The 21,739-nt window shown below is 38.4% G+C and overlaps 2 protein-coding genes across 5 annotated transcripts in view; both read right to left on the bottom strand.

The window, feature by feature from the left end:
* CLCN4 (chloride voltage-gated channel 4) overlaps positions 1–5,403 on the bottom strand; it is a 44,554-nt gene extending 39,151 nt beyond the window's left edge. Inside the window, exon 1 of one of the 2 annotated variants that reach the window (XM_059493364.1) lies at positions 5,364–5,403. In XM_059493364.1, coding sequence (XP_059349347.1) covers positions 5,364–5,367 — 4 coding nt within the window. In that variant the 5' untranslated portion in view covers positions 5,368–5,403. Of the gene's footprint in view, positions 1–2,782; positions 2,867–5,363 lie in introns of those variants that run through there. The other variant, XM_059493365.1, reaches the window with a different exon arrangement.
* Positions 5,404–6,107: 704 nt separating this feature from the next.
* Positions 6,108–21,739, bottom strand: part of WWC3 (WWC family member 3) — a 99,103-nt gene continuing 83,471 nt past the window's right edge. For 2 of the 3 annotated variants that reach the window (XM_059493671.1, XM_059493670.1), the window contains exons 15-23: positions 19,427–19,619; positions 15,625–15,792; positions 14,843–14,994; positions 14,007–14,166; positions 12,706–12,870; positions 11,501–11,593; positions 10,284–10,511; positions 9,423–9,550; positions 6,108–8,596 (exon numbers count right to left, since the gene is read on the bottom strand). In XM_059493671.1, coding sequence (XP_059349654.1) covers positions 8,530–8,596; positions 9,423–9,550; positions 10,284–10,511; positions 11,501–11,593; positions 12,706–12,870; positions 14,007–14,166; positions 14,843–14,994; positions 15,625–15,792; positions 19,427–19,619 — 1,354 coding nt within the window. In that variant the 3' untranslated portion in view covers positions 6,108–8,529. The remainder of the gene's footprint in view (positions 8,597–9,422; positions 9,551–10,283; positions 10,512–11,500; positions 11,594–12,705; positions 12,871–14,006; positions 14,167–14,842; positions 14,995–15,624; positions 15,793–19,426; positions 19,620–21,739) is intronic. The other variant, XM_059493669.1, reaches the window with a different exon arrangement.

Here is a 21,739-nt window from a genome sequence, read left to right as displayed (position 1 = left end):
GGCACTGGCTTTCACTGCTGCCTTTGATGCCAGTGGGCTGCACAGCTCCAGACAAGTTATTGCATCCCCTGAGAGGAAGCTTCTGCAAGATGGAGAGACCCTTTCCTTGGGGCGATGCTTAAGGGCAAAATGTTAAAAGTGTTTTAGGAACAGCAGCCTCATGTTACCCTGCCAGAGTATCTCTTTTGACATTAATAATCATGTGTGAATTTTTAGTTCTGCCAGGTTAGAGATTAAGTAAGCTGAAAAAAAACCAACACCTGGTGTGTATGTATGCACACTCAAAAATGAATTAAGACACTTTCTCTACAATTTCTCACAAAGAGGAAAAATTAACACACACACAGACCCCCACACCCCTATTGGGTACCCTGAAAGCTGCAGCGTGGTGGCAAAAGCAACCAGGGAAAGGACTGGGACCTCTGGGCACCACACCCCGTTTGAGGGTTGAGCACCATGCTGAGCCAGGAGCTGTTCAGGCCTGAGAGGCTGAACATGACACAACACCAACCTCCAACACAAGCAAGATGCCTCTGGACTGTGGAGGAGCCTGGGGCTGGGAGCATCCCCTTTTCCCCTGCTCTAGCACCTGGCTACAGTCACAGTCCTGCTCACTTTGCCCTCCAGATCAGCCAACAGCAGCTTCATGATGGAGCAGCTCCCAGCCCCAGGAGGTTACAGCTCTCCAAAGGAGACTGTTCTGTTCAGGCAGAGAGGAAGTTCTTTAACCCAGGGTCAACACTCTCCATCTCCTCCTCCTCCTCTGGTCCCTCTGGTTTAAAAGCTTCCAGCCACTGCCATTGAAAAGGTACAAGGTGTGTAAGAGAGGCCCCTGTGGGCACAGGGGCTGAGCACTCTTGCAGCCATGTGCTGGAGCCCTGGCATGGCATCCCAGTGCTGCCAGAGACAGCCCCTTCCAGCTGGGGATGACCCCTGGGACCCCTTTTATGCTAAGTAACTCTTAGGGCACTTAAATCCTTAATTTCCAGGGCCTGCAGCACACACATCAGGCTGGTGCCCTTCTTCCTGCACAGAGGATGTTTGACTCCAGCTGAGAGAGCAGGAGAATTCCTGCCTAGCACACATTTCCACAGGGCACTTCCACAGGATCCAGAGGAGGGGGGAACCCCTCACACCTGTAGAACCCTGCATGGCAGCCCTGCTGTGCTCCTTGCATGGGCAAAGAGCCCAGTCCCAGTGATGCTGGTGGGCCAGGGCACAGCTGGGCTCACAGCCAGTGCTGGAGAGAACTGAGCCAGCCCTGACTCCAGAGGGAAACAAGGAGAAGAAACCCAGCACTGGCACTGACAGGATGCAATTTCCCCCCCACCCCTATCACCTCATGGTGATACAGGTTTGTATTTCTATCACTTTAGAGGCTCAGTCTTGAAAAGACAGGAGAGGTTCTTTTGGAGAAAAATAAAATTGAAATTTATTTTTCTTTTCAGTTTGGAACAACCATTGTATTTTTGTATTTCAATAACTCATTATCCCTCCCACCACAACTTATTTTCTGATCCTGACACAAGTGCATTCATCCCTCCCTAGGATGTACAATCTACTTCAGCACAGGAGATCCAAAATATCCCCCCTCAATGTATGGGTGAGCACACAGAGATTCTAGACATGCCAAATTTTCACATTTTTCCAATAGTGGGAACAAATTATTTGAACAAAGAACAGGATTTGGAAGAATAAAAAAAAAATCCTGTAGACCAGGAGTAAAAAGTCACCTGACTCTCTGCCTGATGAAGCTGCAGCTTAGTCATCCTCGGTTCCCTGGCAAGGCACAGAATTATCTATCACAATTGTTTGAAAAATACATAATTTTCTTTTCTGACCAGTATTAGCTCAAAATTAATTTAGTTTCTCACACTGTAACATTTGCATTAGAATAAAGCTTTTAAAAAATTAAAAATTTTAAACCACTAAAATATATTTTTAAAAGCTATACAGAAAAAAGCCCCACAGGGGAGTCACCATTTTTTTACCTTTACAGATATATATTCATGTATTTGTACAGAGCACATAATTAAACATCCACTCCAGGAGAATAATTAAACATCCACATCTGGACTTTGCTTCCACAAATATTAAGTCCAAAAGCACAATTTGCCTGTGATTTTTCGGCCTTTTGGTGATCAGCATTTTGCAAAGGAGCAAAAAATCCGCTTGTTGTCTCCTACATTCTTTATGGAAAAGGATTTTTCACATTTATACAGGACAAGGAAAAACTGACCTTTTACCACAGCAAATTATGCAGGAAACCTGTCAGACTAGGTGCTTCGAAACCACATCAGCAAAAATTAACAATAAAGGAAAAGCCTCTTTTCCCACATACACCTCTTAACCCCTCAAGCAAGTTAATCCTCATTCCTTTATAAGCTTATACACAACAGCAACTTCCTTTAAGCATCCAGGGGAAAAAAGGCAGGGGATGCAAGCAAAACACTATTGCTTCTCTCTTTGCATGACTGAATGGTGATGGCTGCTCACGTAAATGCAGAATTCCGCAGACACCCGAAGGAGCCATCGGAAAGCACAGGGAACAAAGGGCCTCCTTTAGCTATAAAGCTCCATCTGGCAGCATTTCCACGGGAGATGCCAGCCGGGAGATCAGCACAGAGCCAGCAGGCAGCCTCTGCACCTGCAAACCCTCTGCTCGCAGAAGAAATGTGCCGCTTCATTTTCCAGCAGAAACTGCCCGACGGAGCTGGGCTCTACGACTGCGGCACAAGAGCAACTGGCAAATTATTTTTTTCCGAAGAATTATGTTGCTTACCTGCAATGCAACATCATTTAGGCCAATCGCAATGACTTTAATAGCATCCTTGCCTGGGCGGTATGGCTGCAGCAGCAGTGATGTCATGGGGAGGAAGCAGTAACAATCATGTGACTGCATCCTCCGTCTATAGGACATGGGATCGGGCAGCAGCTGCAATCCTGCGGGATTAAACCGCAAGCCTCTTTACCCTGCCTGCCTGCTCCTCGCACTGCAACACTCCCTAACCTCGGCTAATCAGTCCTTCTGTGCGTTCTTTATGCAACAGCACAACATTCGGGTTTTTCACGAGGTAAAAGCATAGGAAGTGTGCTGTGTGCATGGAAGCAAGTGTTCCTGGTGACTGGGCAGGCCAGGTGGCTGCTCTGTGAAATACATACTCACAGCAGCTTGGAAATGAGACAAACTGCAATTTCACCCTCCCTTGTGTTTTTCTGGCACTGCATTTCAAGTGCCAAACTGACTTCCTTCCATCTTCTGTGTCAAATTCATGCTTTGAAAGCCTCCCTCAAAGGTTTCATCCTTGTTACCATCACTTCTTAATACTTCCCATCATCCATCCATCCATCCATCCATCCATCCATCCATCCATCCATCCATCCATCCATCCATCCATCCATCTTCTGCCTTTTCTTCAACGCAACTGTCACTGCTTGAAAGAGCCTCTCCTATATGCCAGGCTACATTTCCTTTCCAAAACATCTGCTTAAGCTTTCCCAACTATTGAAAACCTAGAACTTCCCAAAATACTTTTTTGAAAAGGCAATTAGCCTTTCACATTTTGGCTGTGTATAGCATTTCAACTGTAATCTTGGGATTTTTCTTTTTGGGGTTTTTTGGTTGTTGTTGTTGGTTTGGGGGTGTTTTGTGTTTTTTGAGGGGCAAGGGGAGTGTTTAAGAATTTTATCATACTCATTAATTTATTTGATTTCTACAAGAAGGTAAGAACTCCCAAATTTCTGACTGCACAGATTTTCCACAAGCCACTAGGGCTGTATTCCGCAAGGCAGAGGTTGTAACTGTTCTTTCTGAAAACCCTGTACATGTTTGCCCATGTGCAGCGTGTTCTATTTCAGGACATTCCCCTTACTGCTCACCTTTCCATATCTGAATATTGTGCAGACTGGTTTTACCCCTACAGGTAACCAGGCAGGGGCCTTGTAATTCCAAGCAGATACAACAGCTGAGTAGAAGGAGGTCTTGCACAAGCACCCATGAAAATACCCACAGGTGACTGAAGGCACATAAGTGACGTGCACTCTCTTCAAAGTCAAATGAATTCAGTTCTGGAACACCTTTATGTCCCAGTGTGATTGAGCAGTAATTTATGGATGTGCCAGGTATTTCTGATAGGAACTCCCATGCAAAGCCGCACAATGGATTTTACTGAGAAATTTGAACACTTAACTTGTTTCACCTGAAGTTCCCACACCTTTCTGGAGGAAGAATCATGCCTTTAGAGAAGAGGTTTGATTCTGCCCTTCATACACAGCACTGCAGATCATAATCCTCTAGCACTCATAGATCAGTAACAGCCCCAGGCCTTCATAACCCTGTCAGTGCAATGTGGAAAAGTTACACAAGTGCCAGCTTCCTGCCAGCATCTATTCTTTGTGTCCATTAAAATTAGTCTTAATAGGTCAATTGAATTTGTGAAAGAAGCTAAACACTGAGCACTTGATTTATTTGCTTGATAATACAACTGTAATTTCCTTCAATCAGTTTATGAGAGGAAAATATGGAAAACAGGAAGCAGGAACTAGCATTTACTTGGTGAAATATCTACACCTGGCAACTTCCATGCCAAAGACCCACACTTGAACACAAACACTTTGCCCTAGACAAAGAACAGTAATTTTGTGTGCTTAAAAAGAGAGCGTTAGGGTCTCAATCCTACATTTTTTTCCTGGACAGACTTTCCTAAATTAATTTCCTGGTTTGATCTTGTCTATTACCAGCTCACCTCATTAAATCTCCTACTGCAACTACATTTTTAGTTGGATGGTCAAACTGCAGACAAACTAAAGGGACAGAATATCTGATTCTCTATTGAAAATACAATAGATATCTATGCTCAAATATTAGAGATTTTCAGAAATTATAAGGAACCAGAACCATCTCCTAAGAAGCTCCAAAATCCAAGAATATTGAGATTTTCCAAGGGCAAGCAAATGATTTAACTGACATTTACAGATTCCAAAACCAAATCAACTTTACTCCTTGGTATTTTCTTCCAATGCTACTCAATCAAGTGATCTTAGAGAAAAAAATACATTCTTCACATGATGTTTTAGACAAGGCTATTCTTGCTTTTGTTAGCCTGCAGTTTCTCAAGTCTCTCTGCAAATGCTTCTTCCTCTCAGAGATGTACAACATTATAGTCATAAAGGAAGTTGGAGCCAAAACAAGCTGTGATGGGCCCTCTTCTCCGAAAAGCAGAAGACACAGCTCATCTAACTCATTAAAAAATATTCTTTTTATACTGCACTTACCTTTAAGTCCTGCAAAGTCCTTAAAAGAACTGCAGCAAGAAATACAAAGAAGATTCCATGCTTACAAGAGAGAGCCCAACCCGACGTACCCATGACAGCCTCTGCTGCTGCTCCCGGCGGCAGCGGGACGGGGACGGTCGCTGTTCCAATGCCTATTTCTGGCAGACTGTTTAAAAATAACCTAAACTCTGTCATACCCCTGATGCCTTGCAAATACTGCAGAGACAGGAGTCACATGTCCTTGCTACGATTTTGCCTGTGCTCCTGCAGCTTAAGGTTGCAAAGGGAAACTGAGAAATGGCCCTTCCGTAATTATGCAGATTTAACGTTTCCTTTGTGAAAGCAGCAGTAAGCGTCAGCCTAAAAAGAAAAGTCAGCCAGTATTCTTCTGAGTGGTTTCCACCTTGGAATTAGTCATAAGTCATTAGTCATATTAATTAAGAACTAATAATGTCAACTTGCTTTCCTTACTAATTTAGAAAGTGCAAATGTTTGTTATGAAAAAAGGCAATTCAATGTGTTTTAAGTGGAGCTACCCAGGAATTCTGGGAATATTCAACTATGAACTTCTGATACAGCTGTCAACTTATCATGAGTGATAAGCACATGGAAGAATATATATGCCCTTCCTTACACTCTGTATCTCTTTCAGGTCTTTAGTAACCCCTCTAGATCTTCAGTTTCCCAGATTTTCTCTCTTACCTTTATTTGAAAACTCATTACATTAACCGAAATTACAGTGTTATTCAAAATTCAATTTTTTTTCATTAAATCATCAGAAATGTGGCAAATATAAAAGATTCAAGAAATATCTTTGACATACAAGAAAACCCTTTTTCTGTTTATGCCAAATTATTTTATTTTATAGAAGAAATACTTTCAAATAATACAAAAATGACACAATCATACAGAACTGTGACAAAAACAAGAGAGATGAATACTGAATATGATAACTCATTACCACATCAAGACAGAACTCATTATAGCAGTCAGAATCACAGACCCACAAGATACACCGACAACATCTCACAGCAGTCACAATTTAAAAACCCCCTGACAGAGAGACCACTGGACACTGCCCTTGGTTACAATCTAGGGTGGAAAGCTGGTCCCTCCCCCACTCCCTGCTCAAAGCAGGCCGAATGTGACAAGGATGCTCTGGGCTATATCCAGTTAAGTCCTCACCCACCCTATGGACAGAGTGCTCCACCTCTCTGCACAACCCCTTCCAGTACCTGACCAGCCTCACAGGAACATGGTGTTGTCTGTTCTTAATACACAGCAAGCACTTCTGGTGTCACTGCATGGTAACTTTGGATAGACACTACTGTGTGACAGCCTCCCCTGGAAATAAGAAACAAAATTCTGACTAACTGGTCTTTTAAAGTAATGAGCACTGAAAAGCTTGCTGGCCCTAGACTTTTACCCAAACACTACAAATTTCTCACATGATTTGGTTTTTATCTGCATAGTTTCTGAATAAATCTAGTTGTGCCCAAGGAACCCAATATCATCCACCAAAACTTACAGGCAAAACAGGCTTCAGGATGAATAGCACAATAAATGCTAAATATACTTCAATTTCATATAAATTGCTATATAATTGTAACACTTGATGCCTGTAATGACTATAGGCCATATTAGGAAACAGGAAACACTACCTTAAATATTTGTGTTTATTAACATTTATGCTTACAATCTTTTTTCCCCATTACTTTTTGACTCAGTGTGGATAAGTAAAAGTAATTCAATTTCTCTTCCAGGTTTTCCTGACTTTAACAAGCTAACAGAGTCTAAGTTACTGAAACTCACAAAGAAAACTTACTTACAGAATATTTGAAAATATTCTGATAGGTTTGTTTGTTTTTTGGCCCTTGTTCTGATTTCCTGACATAGAAAACTGTGGAACCAATTTGAACTTAATTAAGAGACAATATGATCTTCCTTTGGGGATATTCCAGTAATTTGCAAAGTCAGTCTTGTGTTGGGCACCTCTCTTTGCAGGTAATGTAGAATTAGGAAAATATGAGAAACTCTATTATAGTAGCTTAGTAAAGAAGTATTTTTACATACTTGCAGGATGCAAGGACACAAAACTGGCATTCTCGGGAATTTAGGGTGACAGTCTTTCATTAAAATGGATGGTTACAAATAAAATTATTTCTTACAAGATTTTAGCTGGTCCAACTAGCAACCAAGTGAGCTGTACCTTCCAGAATTATACACCTTCCTCCTGGAAAGTGTCACTGTTCAACAGAACTTGCTTGCGGTAACCACAAAGCACATCCTTTAGGATGAACATGCGTTTAAACACCCTTACTTAAAGCAGCTGCTTTCTGAAATCAGAACATATGTGCTTTCCTGAATCAGATGAGAATCTGTAGAACTGTAGAAATTACTGTAATAGTCCATTAGCAGGCTTTCCACACAGCTAGCTCAAACTGCTCCTTAAATTCCCTTTTCATTAAACAGCAAAACAAAGACCTGTCACCCTTTTCCTTCCCCCGTTTAAACTGAGGATCTAGTTAAGAATATAAAGATACTTTAGACACAACAGAAATGAAAACAATCTATTAGTGCACAGTAAGAACATGCAAATGAATTCTGCAACGTTTAGCATCACTTCTAATTAGTGTTAAACACATTGCAGGTGATAATATTTTGCTATAACACAGACAGTGCTAAAGAATACAATGTACATAATAAGCTACAGATAATAAAGCTGAAAAAGTGACAATTTTAGAACATAGTATTTTCATTTCAGGTATCAGAAACAAAACCAGCTCAATGGTTCCATTCTACTGTATGACAAATACTGAGGAACAAAATTTCAGTCTTAAAATACATCTTAAAGTAGGTATTTTCCTTCAAGGAAAAAAGGCACTATAAATAAATTACACTACAGTGAATTTGCCTGAACTCACTTTGTTTCTGTCTTCCAGCCTTTAAGTCAAATAAAACAGCATAAAAACTGTACACGCTCTTAACAGGATAGTCGATCTTTTATAAAATAAGTTGTCTTCAGAGATGTCAGTTTCACAACAAGGAAAAACCAAGCCTTGTTGCAGTCGCTATTATAAAATATATATGTATATATATTTATATATATGTTTATGTTTAATTTTTTTAACTTTTTTATTTTTTACAAAACGTGTATATTAGCTTTTGCACATTTTTTTTTTAAAGAAACTTGTCTAATCTAAGAACTTCATTAAAATAAAAGCGATAAATACTTCATGTTTACAATGCAACATGTCATACATCATCAGCTGGCAGAGGAGGTATGTTAATCCTTGGTCTTGTAAAAAAAGCTATCTTCTCTCTGTGATCAAAACAAGAGAAAACAGAAGTAAATAAAATTATGCCTACGTTCCCCCTTCTCCCCACAAGAATATGGTTTCTTTACTCTGGTTAATGGTTAGTATTTGTTATTTATGAACTGGCCTTTTATTTGAGTACAACAAACTTCCAAAAACTACTCAACCTCACTAGATACTTCTGGCAACATTCCATTGAAGACAATTACTATTTTTAAAAACCTGGGTGGAAACTTTATACAACTCACTGAACTTCAGTCCTAGTTCACCGTAAAAAGGTTTAATGGGACAAGTTCTGCAATGCAAAGTTCACCCTTCTATGTTTTGCAAATAATGTCTACAACAAAGAAGAGGGAAAAAAGATGACAACTCTGGAAAAAGAGTCCAAAGAACAGGCTTATTGAAAGAAAATTCCAGTATTACTGAGTAATTTTTAGGGAGAGTGTGTTACTAACAATTTGTACGTATTGCATTAAACAGACAGGCTTCTTCAATACAAGCTTGTCCACAGGCTTCTATTGAAGAACTGGACTTCACAGCAACTAGGCTAAGTTGGAAGAATCCCCTAAGCTATGTTTATATTTGAAGCTTTTTTTTTTTTATGTCATGTATACTAGAATTGTTTCACTGCAATTTTACTGCGGCTTTGGCTCTTTGCAGAACAAAGCATTCAGAAAGAACTCATGTCCAAATCTAGATACAGTTTCAAATTACTGGTTAATTACTTCTGATTAAAATCAAAAGACATAAAATTTAAGCTAAATGTTTCAGAAAGCTTTAACCAGACTAATGAACTGTTGCTATGCTATTTCAGTATGCATTACCACTTACCTAAAAGTCTGCACCTGAATAGGTTCTTTCTGATTTTGCCCACGCAGCTGGTATATTTCTTTTGATGCTTTCTTTAGCATCTTTTCAGCTGCTTGCTCTTGGTGATGTTCAAATTTGGTCTGTCTGGTCTGAAAACAAGAACATAATGCTTAAAAAGGCCATGTGAATAAATAAAACATAAGAATATTCACAGTAAAAGAATGGATTCTTTCCTCACCCACCACAGTGAAACCACGCTAGTACACTGTCTGAAATAGCTGATCTTCTAAGAACTATAAATGCAAAAGACTGAGTTGTTTCATTCATTAATGCTCTTCAGAAAGACATGTAATAAATTAAGAAAATTTACTGCACACAGATCTGTCAAACAAGATTTTACTATAAATTTGGCATCAGTTTTTGTCTCTGATAATCCAATGTCAATTTTGTCTGTTGAGCAGTTTTGCCACCTTTTTCTACAACTCCTTTCTCCAAGAACAGGAAAAAAAATTACACAGGTAACATTCCAAATACTTGTAAAAGAATAAGTATCAAATCAGCAACATTTCTTTTAAATATCAGAAGAAATATAATTATTAAAGTTCTAATAACAAATACCTAAACAAAAACAAATGAACAAGAAATGAACAAAAATCCAAAACAAGACATGCCACTGGCATACAATGCCATTCTCCAAAAACTGTCCTCAAATAAATACACAGTTTGGTAATAATCTTTATTGTGCTAACTTCAAGAATATAAAAGAAACATTCACTGTTTGAGATTCTGTACAAACAGCTCTTTAGACATCTTATCAAAATGAAGACATTTTAAAACAAGAAGTTTCTGAGCAAGCTGAGTGCTTGTGTCCTATTACCATACCTGCCTTTCTGCTTCTTTCAGCAAGTTTCGGAATCTCTCATCCCGAAGGACCCAGTGGGGTAAATCTGTCTGCCCTCGGAGCTGGGCGTCTTCCAGGCGCTGTCTCAACTCCCTTAGAACACAGATCTCCTCATTCAGCTGTCTCTGTCGAGTTCTGGATGCCTGGAGATCCAGCTCCAGGTCTAAGGATGTCCTTGCCATAAGTTCAGCCAAAGATGATCTGCAGGACTGTTGAGTTATTAGGATTCAAACAAAATGCACAATACATTACTGTCAACATGGTTTACTGGTCTGTCTTTAGCTCTATAGACCATACATATAATTGCTGTACTTACTTCACACAACTAAGTCTTTCCCACATGAACTTTTGGAGATTATTTACATCCCCCAGAAAAGGCTAGAGAATATATGGTGAAGAAAATCCCTACAGCTAAATTTTTCAATTAATATTTTCTACTACTTCCTTTTACAGTTTCCTTTCTACTTACAAATATTTACCTAATGAAGTTTATGGACTAAAATTCCATGTTATGATGATAATAAAATAGATGCAATAGGAAAAACTCAATGACATCAGAAAAATACCGCTCTGAGCAAGACTCTTCTTAAAGAGCTTCATTCAATATTGGTTTTAAGATACATTCTGAATCAAAATGGGAGGCATGGCTGTCTACTGCCTACACCAGCAAGGTATTAACTTCTGCTGACCAGACTATATTTTATGTCGTTTATATACACATTAATGCCTCATCTCTCCTTCTCTGCCCATTTGACAGTAAGAGGGGTGGCTTAACCTATTCATTCCTGAATACTTGGCTCTCAAATACTATTATTTGTTAGGCTGTATGGGAGGGGAGATGCATGTCACACATCTCTGAACCTGCACCCTGCGTCATAAACTAGATTTGAAAAATTTTGAAAGAAACTTTACATCTAAATCAATATAAATTCAGTACCCATTAAACTGACTTCTCTCTGCCATGCTTTTTTCCCTTCTTCAAAATTGATCACAACTTTAACATTTTTATGTCTACCTTTTAGCTTAGAAAGTCCAAAACAAATCCAAAACATGCACCCTGCCCCAATTATATTGCAGAAGTTTTTCACACTTCCTAAAAGGATTGGAATGTACCTGTAGACATCTAAACCTCTCAAGTATAGAAATACCATTGTTGTAGCAACTTCATGAAAGCAGAAGGTCATTTTCCTGGGCATACCTGCTTGTACCGCAGAGTCCGCCTCTCCAAGGTGTTCCGCACAAAAGGGGACTTCCTTGGCAGGGTTGAACTGTCACTGTCACTGCGATACAGCTGATTAGAAAAGACATGGAAAATAAAGGTTGCTTGCAAGATCATCTTCATTAAGAAATTTAGGTTTTTTTGAGGGGGTTTCTTTGCCTTTGAGATTTCTTTTTTAAAGTACACTGAAACTATCTTCTTTTAAGCAACCATTTTTTTTCAGTTATTTATAAACATTTATATATAATAATGCTTATATGGTAGTTACAATAATTCAAGAAAATTTACAAACCATCAATGTTTCACAGATAAGTTTCTATTCTACTAAATATCCCAGACAATCTAACCTAAAAAAAAGAGGGAGGGAGGACTCAAAAGCAGTATTTTATCCTAAAACATGTACTGTCATGGGTAAAAACAATACAGTCTCTCACTTTCTCCTCGCATCTGTTTTTAAGTAAGTGCAGGTTAAGTGAGCACAGAATTTAAAAATAATTTCCTGAATTTTCAAACTCAAGCTCTCAGAAGCTTATGAAAGAGTACAATCAAAGCTATGATAATATTGCAAAGCCAATACCCATGTATTGATCTGCAACACCATGAGCCAACTGCTTAGAAGTCTTCTGCCACTGAATGCAGCAAACAATAAATGTGACCTTGAAAACTGCTGTGCTGGTCCTCAATTACTTGCACCAGTGCACTCAGGAATCCTATGTCCCACACTAACAGGCACCTTATGACTGACATTCATGACAGCAATCAGAGCCATATGAATATTTATGCAATGGCCCTAAGACAAAGCATTCAGTACCTTTTTTCAAACTTTTATGTATGTGAAAATTAAACACGGCTTCTAAGCTAACTGCTTACACACCTCATTAGATAGCACTGTAAAATCAATCACCCACACCTAACATCTAAGGTTGCCAAGGAAAAGAGCTCAATACCCAATTTATCATACATTCTTAAATTTTAAATTAAATCCATCCAGGCAAAAACTATTAAGAAGAGTCAGGGAAGCTCTTACCACTGCATTGTTAAGTTCAATTAAAGATTATTCATTAGTATTAAAAATAGATGTTTCTTATAAATGCAATGAAACCTTATAGTGAAATTATCAAAAATGTAAAATATACTTGTGTGTGGAGACCCCTTCCCCCTCCTCCTTCTCAAGCTTTACTCACTCTGCAAACATATTGACTCCGCGCTCCAGGCGAAAAGGTCTGGGAGCGAACAATTGTGCTGCTGCGAACAAAAGCAGAACCCCGGGGCCTGCGGCTGCTTCTCTCTTTTGGAAGAATAGCAACTTCTTCAGGAAACAGATCCTCAGTGTTAGTTTCCTTATCCACCTAAAATTTCAACAAAGGACATTTTTTTATTTCTTCCTTATTTTCTCTCTCCTAGCAAAGACAATCAGACATTTCAACAATACCAAAAGTAAACCATTTGCCCTGCTAGCTAGATTCAAATTTTAATGAGCACTGAGAGGATGTATCACCTCACTTTTGTAAAAGTTTTTAAACTGGGTCATCCGAAATTGTGAGATTACCTTTCAGAAGCCTTTGCTGGAACAGTAACAATTAAGAGATGCAGTTATATCATAGCTGCAAAGCACAAGGACTGCATTCAGGATTGGCAATTGGGCATTACCCAAACTACCACCTGATCTCCAGCCTCAACAGAAGAAAACTGAGTCACCTTTCAGTAAGCACAGTGACTCTGAAGCAACCGCTTTAAAACTACAGGAGCTTAAATGAAAACAAGGAAGAAAAAAGGAACTGAAAGACTGTTCACACAATTATACAAGAACATTAAAATATTCAGAAAGATAGAAAACATAGGCTACTCTAGCAAAGCTTTCAAAGTTTCAGAAAAGTCACTCCTCCATAAGAGGTGTGATCCTTGCTACAGGCAACACAAACAGCTTATGCTCCTCCACTTCAATGGAAGTCTGCTGATTTCAACTTGTGAAGGATTATTTTCAGTGTCTCTATCTTGACTACAAAAGATTTTAAGTACATCAGTTTCAGCACAATTATTCCATGTTATTGTAAAACTGAAATAGTAATACAAGTCCTAAAATTTCTTTCTTTACAATTCCTTTAAAAATTCTTATAGAAGTAAGAGCACTGGAATTTGATCATGATCTTTTCTGTTTAAATTTCAGGTAAATGCAGAAATTGATAACAGTGCCAATTTATAGATTAGATAAAGGCCATAGTAAAAACAGTTTGCCTTTTGATATAAGAACTAAATTCTGTTAAGAAGTAAGTAGTAAGAAAACAATTCCCAGCCCTAAAGAGTGAACTTCTACCAACTTAACAGCCATACAGATGTCACAAAGTCAGCACTCATATGGAGTTGCCAATGTCATTGCTGACTCCTTTCCCTCCTGCCCAACTCAGACTCCAGCTCCAGGCACAGCAGTAGCTCACTGTGCCAGGCAGGGTGGCAGTTTTCATGCTGCAGTGTCTTCTCTCCTTACCTTCAGTGGTGGAGGCTGCATTTTTCCAGAGCCGTACTGGCCAGCTGGAGCTGCAAACATGTGTCCAGCTAATGGATCCCCACAGAATGGCTCTGGATAAGGAGGACTAGTCTGGGTACAATTGCTGCATCCACTGTCAACAGACTCTGCTTGCCAGCTCCTAAAGTCAGAACATCACAATAATTTTGCAGGTGTTAAAAAACTCCATGCAATTCTGCATTACATTTATCTCTAACATTATCTAAGCCAGTTTATAATTTTAGAGTATTATTTCTCCAATAAAAATACAGTATTTTCAACAGGAGAACAGAGCACACTTGCATTTCTGCAAATGCAAATAAGCAAATACATTTCATAGAAAAAAATTCACCTTCCCTAATTTTCTTAAGGCATGTGTTCTGGTCTTTGTAACAGTACTAAGAAAGCAATAACAAAAAGAACAAGAAAAGTCATGTAACAAACCAGGAGTATCACTAGGAATGAAATTGCAACCCTAACCCTAACAATGTCTCGTGTCACCACTAAATTTTATTTACTTTTTCTTAATAGAGGGCTGTTATAAACTCATTACAGTTGCCTCCCTAGCAAAGTTCATGTTTGATATAAAGTTTCCCCGCTCCTCAAATTCCCTAAATTCAACCTATTCAAGTAAGGTTTCCTCCTGTTTGCAGATCATGACATAATAGAATGTTATACTTGTAGCACTAACAGGAAGCAAATCTCAGAATAAAAACCTACTGTTTTCCTGCTTTATTTCAGATTATACCCATAGGGAAAATATCTTTGAGGAAATATTAGTTATTATCTGTTTGATGAGGTATTTAAACCATTTTTACCTTTCTGATATGGCTTCTGCCTGATCTTCTTTTCTTTCCATCTCCAAGATTTCCTCCTCTGTGTACTCCAATTTCACTCTCTCTTCTGCCAGCTCTCTCTCAACTGCTTCCAGCTGGGCAGTGGTCCTAGCTAACAGGGCTGTCACTGCATCCTGAAAGGTAAATTAGACTTTAATTAAATCTGTTTGAACAAACCAATGCATTTAATGTGTATTATTCAAAGAAAAAATAAAAACAAAGCCATCATATGTTCCTTAAAAAACTAAACGAAAAACCAAACCACAACCAAACAAATCCATCTTGAATCTTAACGATCAAAAGTATGTGGTGTTCAATTTGTCACAGAAACTGGGCAGACTTTACTTGACTGTGGAGCATCACCCACAAGTTAGGTCAGAAGAGACCTCTGGAGGTCACCCAGTCTGATGTGCTGGCCAAAGCAAGCAAGGCATCATAGTCAGGCTGTCCAGAGCCCAGTCAAGGGCTGAAAACATCTTCAAGAATGAAAATTGCACAACCTTTCTTGACAATCTCTTCCAGTGCAGTGGCAGAAATTTTTCATGTGTTTTAGCTGGACTGGAAACATGCATACAGGGTACTATTTCAAGCATCTGCCCAGACATGATCTGGTTTTCAATTAGTCTTCTGAAATCTAGATCTTTCACCAAGAGTTAAATTAAGTTATTAGTTCCTGTGATAACTCAAAAACCTGCACCCAAGGTAAGATCATAGCCACCCTGCTGGTCAAACAAAGTAAACGAATCACTTTTTTAGAGCCATACTGTTTTAACTGTAGTTACATTTCCAGAAGACTGAGGAATACTGTCTTCACACTGGTTTTTGGTCTTTGCTCTCTGGGGCTCTGAACCAGTGAAGATCTGAACAGGGTACCAGTGAAGCTGCATCTCACCAGAACTCTCTGCATCAGTCAGGTTTATCTGAGCAATGCCCTGTAAAAAAACAAAAAGCATTGACCTCAATAAGATACATATACTCTGCAGGATAGACACCTTCTCACTTAAAGGGTATTTTACCTAGAGTGTAAACTCCCACTTCACCAAATACTACAGTCTCTTAAAAAGAGACACTTTTATTCTTTTGTGTTATGATGTTTAAGATTCTGAATTTCTTGCCTCTTTACTACTAGGAAGAATGGGAGTAGATAATTTTTTTTTAATTGAAAAATAAAATTTGTATGACTGATGTAGATATAACTGACATCTGATAGCTATTAATATTTTATTTTTAAAACCTTCCCAACTATGTATCTGATTTTTATATTTGCTTAAATTGATATCACTTTAATAATATTACTTTAATTTCAGGGGCTTTTGAGATAACTGTATTCTGATACCTTTCCATTCTCTGGCCCTCAGAGGCATCTTTCAAATGGAAATAAAAACGTTGTGTAAATAATTTTTTTCCTCTGCCTATTTATGTCATAAGGTAGTTAAATGAGCTATAAAGCCATTTTTCTACTTTCCAGGCCATCCTTGTATCTCCCAGATTCAGGTAAAAATAGTTTTAATGGAGGCTTCTCACTAAAAGTATTTCAAACTTTAAAGTTTAAACTACTACATCAGAGAGAGCTCATGTAAGAAATTTCTCAGGGGTGTTTGCCTAATTGAAAAACAGCTGTGAACAAATTATTCTGCCTATTTTATTTGTTTTTTTCAATCAGTTCACTAGCCAGACCAACCAATCATATTAGTCGGCCTTTAAGTACTGTTTTTTGTTTCCCCGGCTATCTCTGCAGCAATAGCATAAGCTGTTTTCATGCTTATGATCCACATGCTAAAAATGTCTTCCTTTGTATCACTGGAAAAGTCCTGTAAAAATGGCTTTCATCTCACAAATCAAGTAATTGAATACAATGACTCCAACAACAAAGGCAGTAGGAAACGTAGAGAGAATGTGCATTCAACTTTAAGCAGGTAAAGAAACAGTTAAGTAGAAAACAATAATAAAAAAATAAATCATTGCATTGTTTTTCCAACACAAATGTTCCCTGGGGCTCTGTTTAAACAGGTGCATAGAGGACAATAGCCTAACAAAATAATGCAACATGGGGATACAGCATGTTTTTGAGAAAGTCATTTAATGTCAATATATCCCAGGGTACAGAGATACCTTTTCATTTTCCTGTATAACATAGATGTCTTCTAATTATCTACTCACTCTGATGTAATGGAAGATATAAATGTGCATCAAATACTCACACATTTGCATCAGAGTTGGAAAATGTTTAAGACACACTGAGTTTAGTTTAGGGGGTAGAGAGTAAAACTGTTTTCCTGCCAGCAATATTGTAAGAAGCACAGGCTAGCTCTGAGACACCTGACACTGCCTATACCCTGCATTCATTAGGCAGCTAAGCAAGTCTGCCAAAGAAGCTGCCTCTACAAAGGGAGCCAGTAATTCCTGACTGACTGAATGCTGGGGAGTAGAAAATCACCATCAAACTCAATTAAGAATGATCAGTACTGAAAGGACTAATTAATAATTCATGTCCATCTCAAGATTTGTAGCTTACTCAAAAGGATGAAGAAACCAAGGTGGGTCTGCTAGAGGTGTATCACATGCCTGTTCTGAAGAATTTGTTAAAGACTTGGATGGCAGAACAGTAAAAGTATTTATGAATATCTCTGTGATGTCTGACATACATGTCTCTTCATGAGAAAACAATCAGGATTTTAAAATCATGCTAAAAATGGGACAGATGTTCCAAAATTAAAACAAAAAATGCAAAAAAAAAAAGTTACACTCAAGAAGAAATCAAATAAATTAAGACACAGGGAATAACTGGTCAGGGCTGTAAAAGATGAGAAACTGGGAGAGATGCAGCAATGCTGGGTGATTGCAAGAAAGGCATTCATACTGCTTTTATCTTTTAACATGAACTATATATGCTAATCATGGAAAATAACAATTCCCTTATCTCAACATTGACAAGGCCACCAGGGAAGAAATAAGCCAACTTAAGACAGAAAAATATCCTTCAGCCATGGAAAGCATAAAAGGTTGAGGAAATGGAAAAACCATCCCCACAAGTGTAGCATATTTATTTCTTTATAATGGAAATATTTCCCAGAATTTTTTTTATTATTTTTTCCTGTTAGGTACAAGTATTTATATAAATTAGGATAAACTCCACTCTGGCTTTTGTACTTAGGAAAATATTAAACTGGCATAACCTAATTGAAAAGAAATCAGCCATTAAGAATTTGAGAAATATATGCATTATTAAATAGATGGGGGAAAATCATAATATCAGTGGAAGGCATCTTCAAAGACAGAGGCCTTGCTGACAGGCACCACCACAGCAGTTCCAAAGAGGTAGCAGGTAGCAAATGATGTCTCAATGTGACAAAATGCTCATTCTCAAATTACAGCTGAAGAAAACAATGATCATAATGTTTAAATATTTCAGTGCACCTATCTGAAGAAACTGGCATTGTTTCTCTATTTTTGAGTAGTATTGTTAAATTACCTTAAACTATATTACCAATTACTGTTGACAAAGATACTTCTGACATAACCAATTGAAGACCATGAAAGAGGAAAAAATCCCCACCAAGATACCCTGAAGACCTATTTTTTTGGCAACTCAATAACAGCAGTTAGAATAAAATACCCTAAACTTAGATGCATTTGTTTCAATAGAAAGATACCTTACATTTCAATAGCTATTTAGCTGCCCAGAGGAACAGGATATACCAGTATAAAGCATTTTACACCAATACATCCAGCCTGTTCTTGAGATGCTTTCTCTTTAATTACATTGTAGACAAAACTTCCTACTGCAGACAAGACCTCAGGTCCATTTCTATCAATATTAAGACCCCTGTTTATAGGAGATGCTACTTAGATTTAAAGGTGGATTAACAAACACACATTCTTGACCAGATTTGCTCAAATAAACACCTCTTATCCACAGCCCAGCATGACAGTGAGATGCCTATACCTCTTAACTTCTTTGATAGGCTTAAAAGTTTTTTTCACTAACCCATTCAAACCCCCCAGTGCAAAGACAGCCCACTCACTTCAAAATAGCCAGGACATCAACCCTAAGGCAGATTTAGTTATGCATGCTTGCATTTGGCAACAGCTAAATGAAGCTAACATTAGTTAGTACATGATACCTCAATCAGTTTAAAGTAAAAGGCTGAAGTAACAACACTGTTCCAGGGCCACTATTATCCTGCAACAAAGTTAAGACTGATGTAATAGCAGTCCTCTTCACCCAATGTTATATAATAACGAGGTGTCTGTATTCCTTGGTTTTTTTCGAAGGAACCTGTCTGAATAGTACAGATTCACCACACAGGCACTATAGCATCATGTAGAAACCTAAGTCTTGAGCAAACTGTAGTCTAAAAGCTGTCAGATGAAGTCTTTTTTAAAATCCCACCTCTTTATTTACAGAACTACACTTACACCTGTGAACAAATGAACACATTAACATGTAACTCTATCAGAACTTCTTATGGAAAAATTAGGTTCTCTTTTTAATCTTAAAAAATAATTCCTCAGGTAACTTTAGTTTCGCATATCACATGGCTTTTAAGAAACTGAGCCACTTACCAATAGTTCTTCTTGTTGCTGATGATCAACTGAACAGATATACAGCTGTAGTGATTTTAATTTCAAAGCACTTGAGTGCATGGGGATTTGGAAGACTTCATTAAATATTAACGGAGTTTGGAATTCCAAAGCTCTCGAGCAGTAAGTGGTTGGGGTGCCCGACTCAAGCGGTGGCAAATAAACTCTCACATGACTGGGAACAGCAAAATAGACAAATAGCACAATTCAGACAAAGAAAGCCATTTTGCATTTCTCAAAATCAAGCTAAGCAAAAACATCAGTGCAACTTCTACATTAAGAAGCCGCCTTGAGATGTCCTCATCACCAGAACTTATTTTGCATTCTAATACAGAAGATCTGCAAGGCTGATCTCAAAACGCTGTATTTTTTGACAAAAACTTTTTTTTAACTTGGTGCTTAAGAAGAGGCACCAAGTGGCACTTAAGCTGCCCTGAGGTATCCAAGGCATCTAAAAGGAGCTAGCAATTATAAGAGGATCTATGGGAGAGCTACACAGAGCCTCCTCTGAGCAGCAGCAGCTGGAGGCCAGGTGCTGTGCCATGCTATTTCAAATGGAAACACATGCCTATGTTTAGGCAATTGAATTGTCCCATTAGTGTCACTGATCCATTTCTTTCTTCACCCACTACGCAACCTATTTCTCTCCTTAAGAAATTAAGAAATCCAGATTGCAAAAGAAATCTGCAGTCACTGCATCTATCTACAGTCTCAAAAGACAAATTCAAATAAGTGGTAACATATCATTTAAGACTCCAAGCCAAAAACAAGATCAACAAACATTTTCACCTGACAGCATAAGCAGCAGAGCTACTTAGAGAATTGTTTCCATGTTCTCCCTGTCCTGACTGCTTTCCAAGCCCCTGCAATATCCTATTCCTTTCCTCATGCCAGCAAACAGTTTCAAGCAACTGTGTTGTGACCCAGATTACAAAATTTATCTGGGTTAAAAACACTAACCTAGCTAAAACCCCACAAAGCCTTCAGGATTAAAAAACTCACTCCAGCTCAGGTTCACTCAAGTCGACTATATGGCTGCAGGAACTCCTCTGCCACCACCAAAGAGGGGCTGACACTGGCAGGCAAATACATGGTTAGAGGACAACTGGAAGAGCTCCTTATGGTGTAACTGCAGCAAACTGGGCTGTGGAGCATCACTTAAACAAATTCTTCTCCGGTAAAAAGGCAGAGACCCAGCTCCTCTGCTCCCTGGCTGCTGTAGTACACTTCCCCCCAGCTGCCACAGCACCTGATTCAATCAATGTACAGTTGCACAGAGGAGTTTTTTAAACTCAATAAAAGCTTCTTCTGCTTTTTGGTAATAGAAACGTACTTTTTGACTAGACTAATCAATTCACCCTGCAGCAATGCAATTTCTTGATTACAGCAAAGGGCTGAGAAGGATGAAGAACACAACTGCATTTTGAGTCCCTTAGATGCCTGGTTGCCTTGATGATAATGTCCAACAAAACCTCTGGACTAACGTTTTTCTTTGGTGACTCTACTTTACTACCTTCTTCAGATGATGATTATTTTCTCTTCTGATGACAAGGCATCATGGCTGAGTAATACACAATATTCACATTTTTCCCTATCATGTGCCCTTGCACTCACACTGAAACAGAGCAGAAATCCAACACTAATGTACTAACCTACATGAAAAACTTCCACTCTAGTTTTGCAGAGTTATCATGGTGAAGTTCTCAACAAACAACGATTCATTCAGGGAGATGTATGTGAATTTAATACCTCCCAGCAAATAATTTATTTTACAATAAAATAATGTTATCATATCTCCATTTTCCTGCTTTCAAACAACCTCTCCCAGAGATAAAGACCAAAAATTTTTACATGTTGAATTTCTTTAAAATATGCTAAGATGCATCTCTAGATAAAACAGTGTTTTATGACAACAGTGAATTTTTAAGAAACATTTATTAGACTAAACTAAGCTATGTTCTATATGTGATACAAAATTTGAAAAAGTAGCACAAGCTGTTAGAGCTTAAAAAAATTCAATCTTTTGTACTGATTCTCAGCTTGTGTTATCAGAAGGTCTTTCATGGATACTCAAGGAGAGCTGTACAGGCCACAAAAGCCTGCAGATCCTCTGCTGTTGTTAGCATGTTTTCTGGTGTGGTTTTCTCTCTTAAAGATAAAAGGCAAGGCAAACCTCGTACTGATTATTATAGATTTTGCCACAGGTAATGAGAAAAATACACTAAGCATTCTCTGGAATATCACAGATATTTTTGAACAAACTTTCCTCTGCATAATAAACATGAAAGAGCACAG

Source organism: Ammospiza nelsoni, chromosome 2 (genome assembly GCF_027579445.1).
Source record: "Ammospiza nelsoni isolate bAmmNel1 chromosome 2, bAmmNel1.pri, whole genome shotgun sequence".
In the NCBI taxonomy this organism is placed as follows: Eukaryota; Metazoa; Chordata; class Aves; order Passeriformes; family Passerellidae; genus Ammospiza; species Ammospiza nelsoni.
This window is presented reverse-complemented; position numbering and strand designations above follow the sequence as displayed.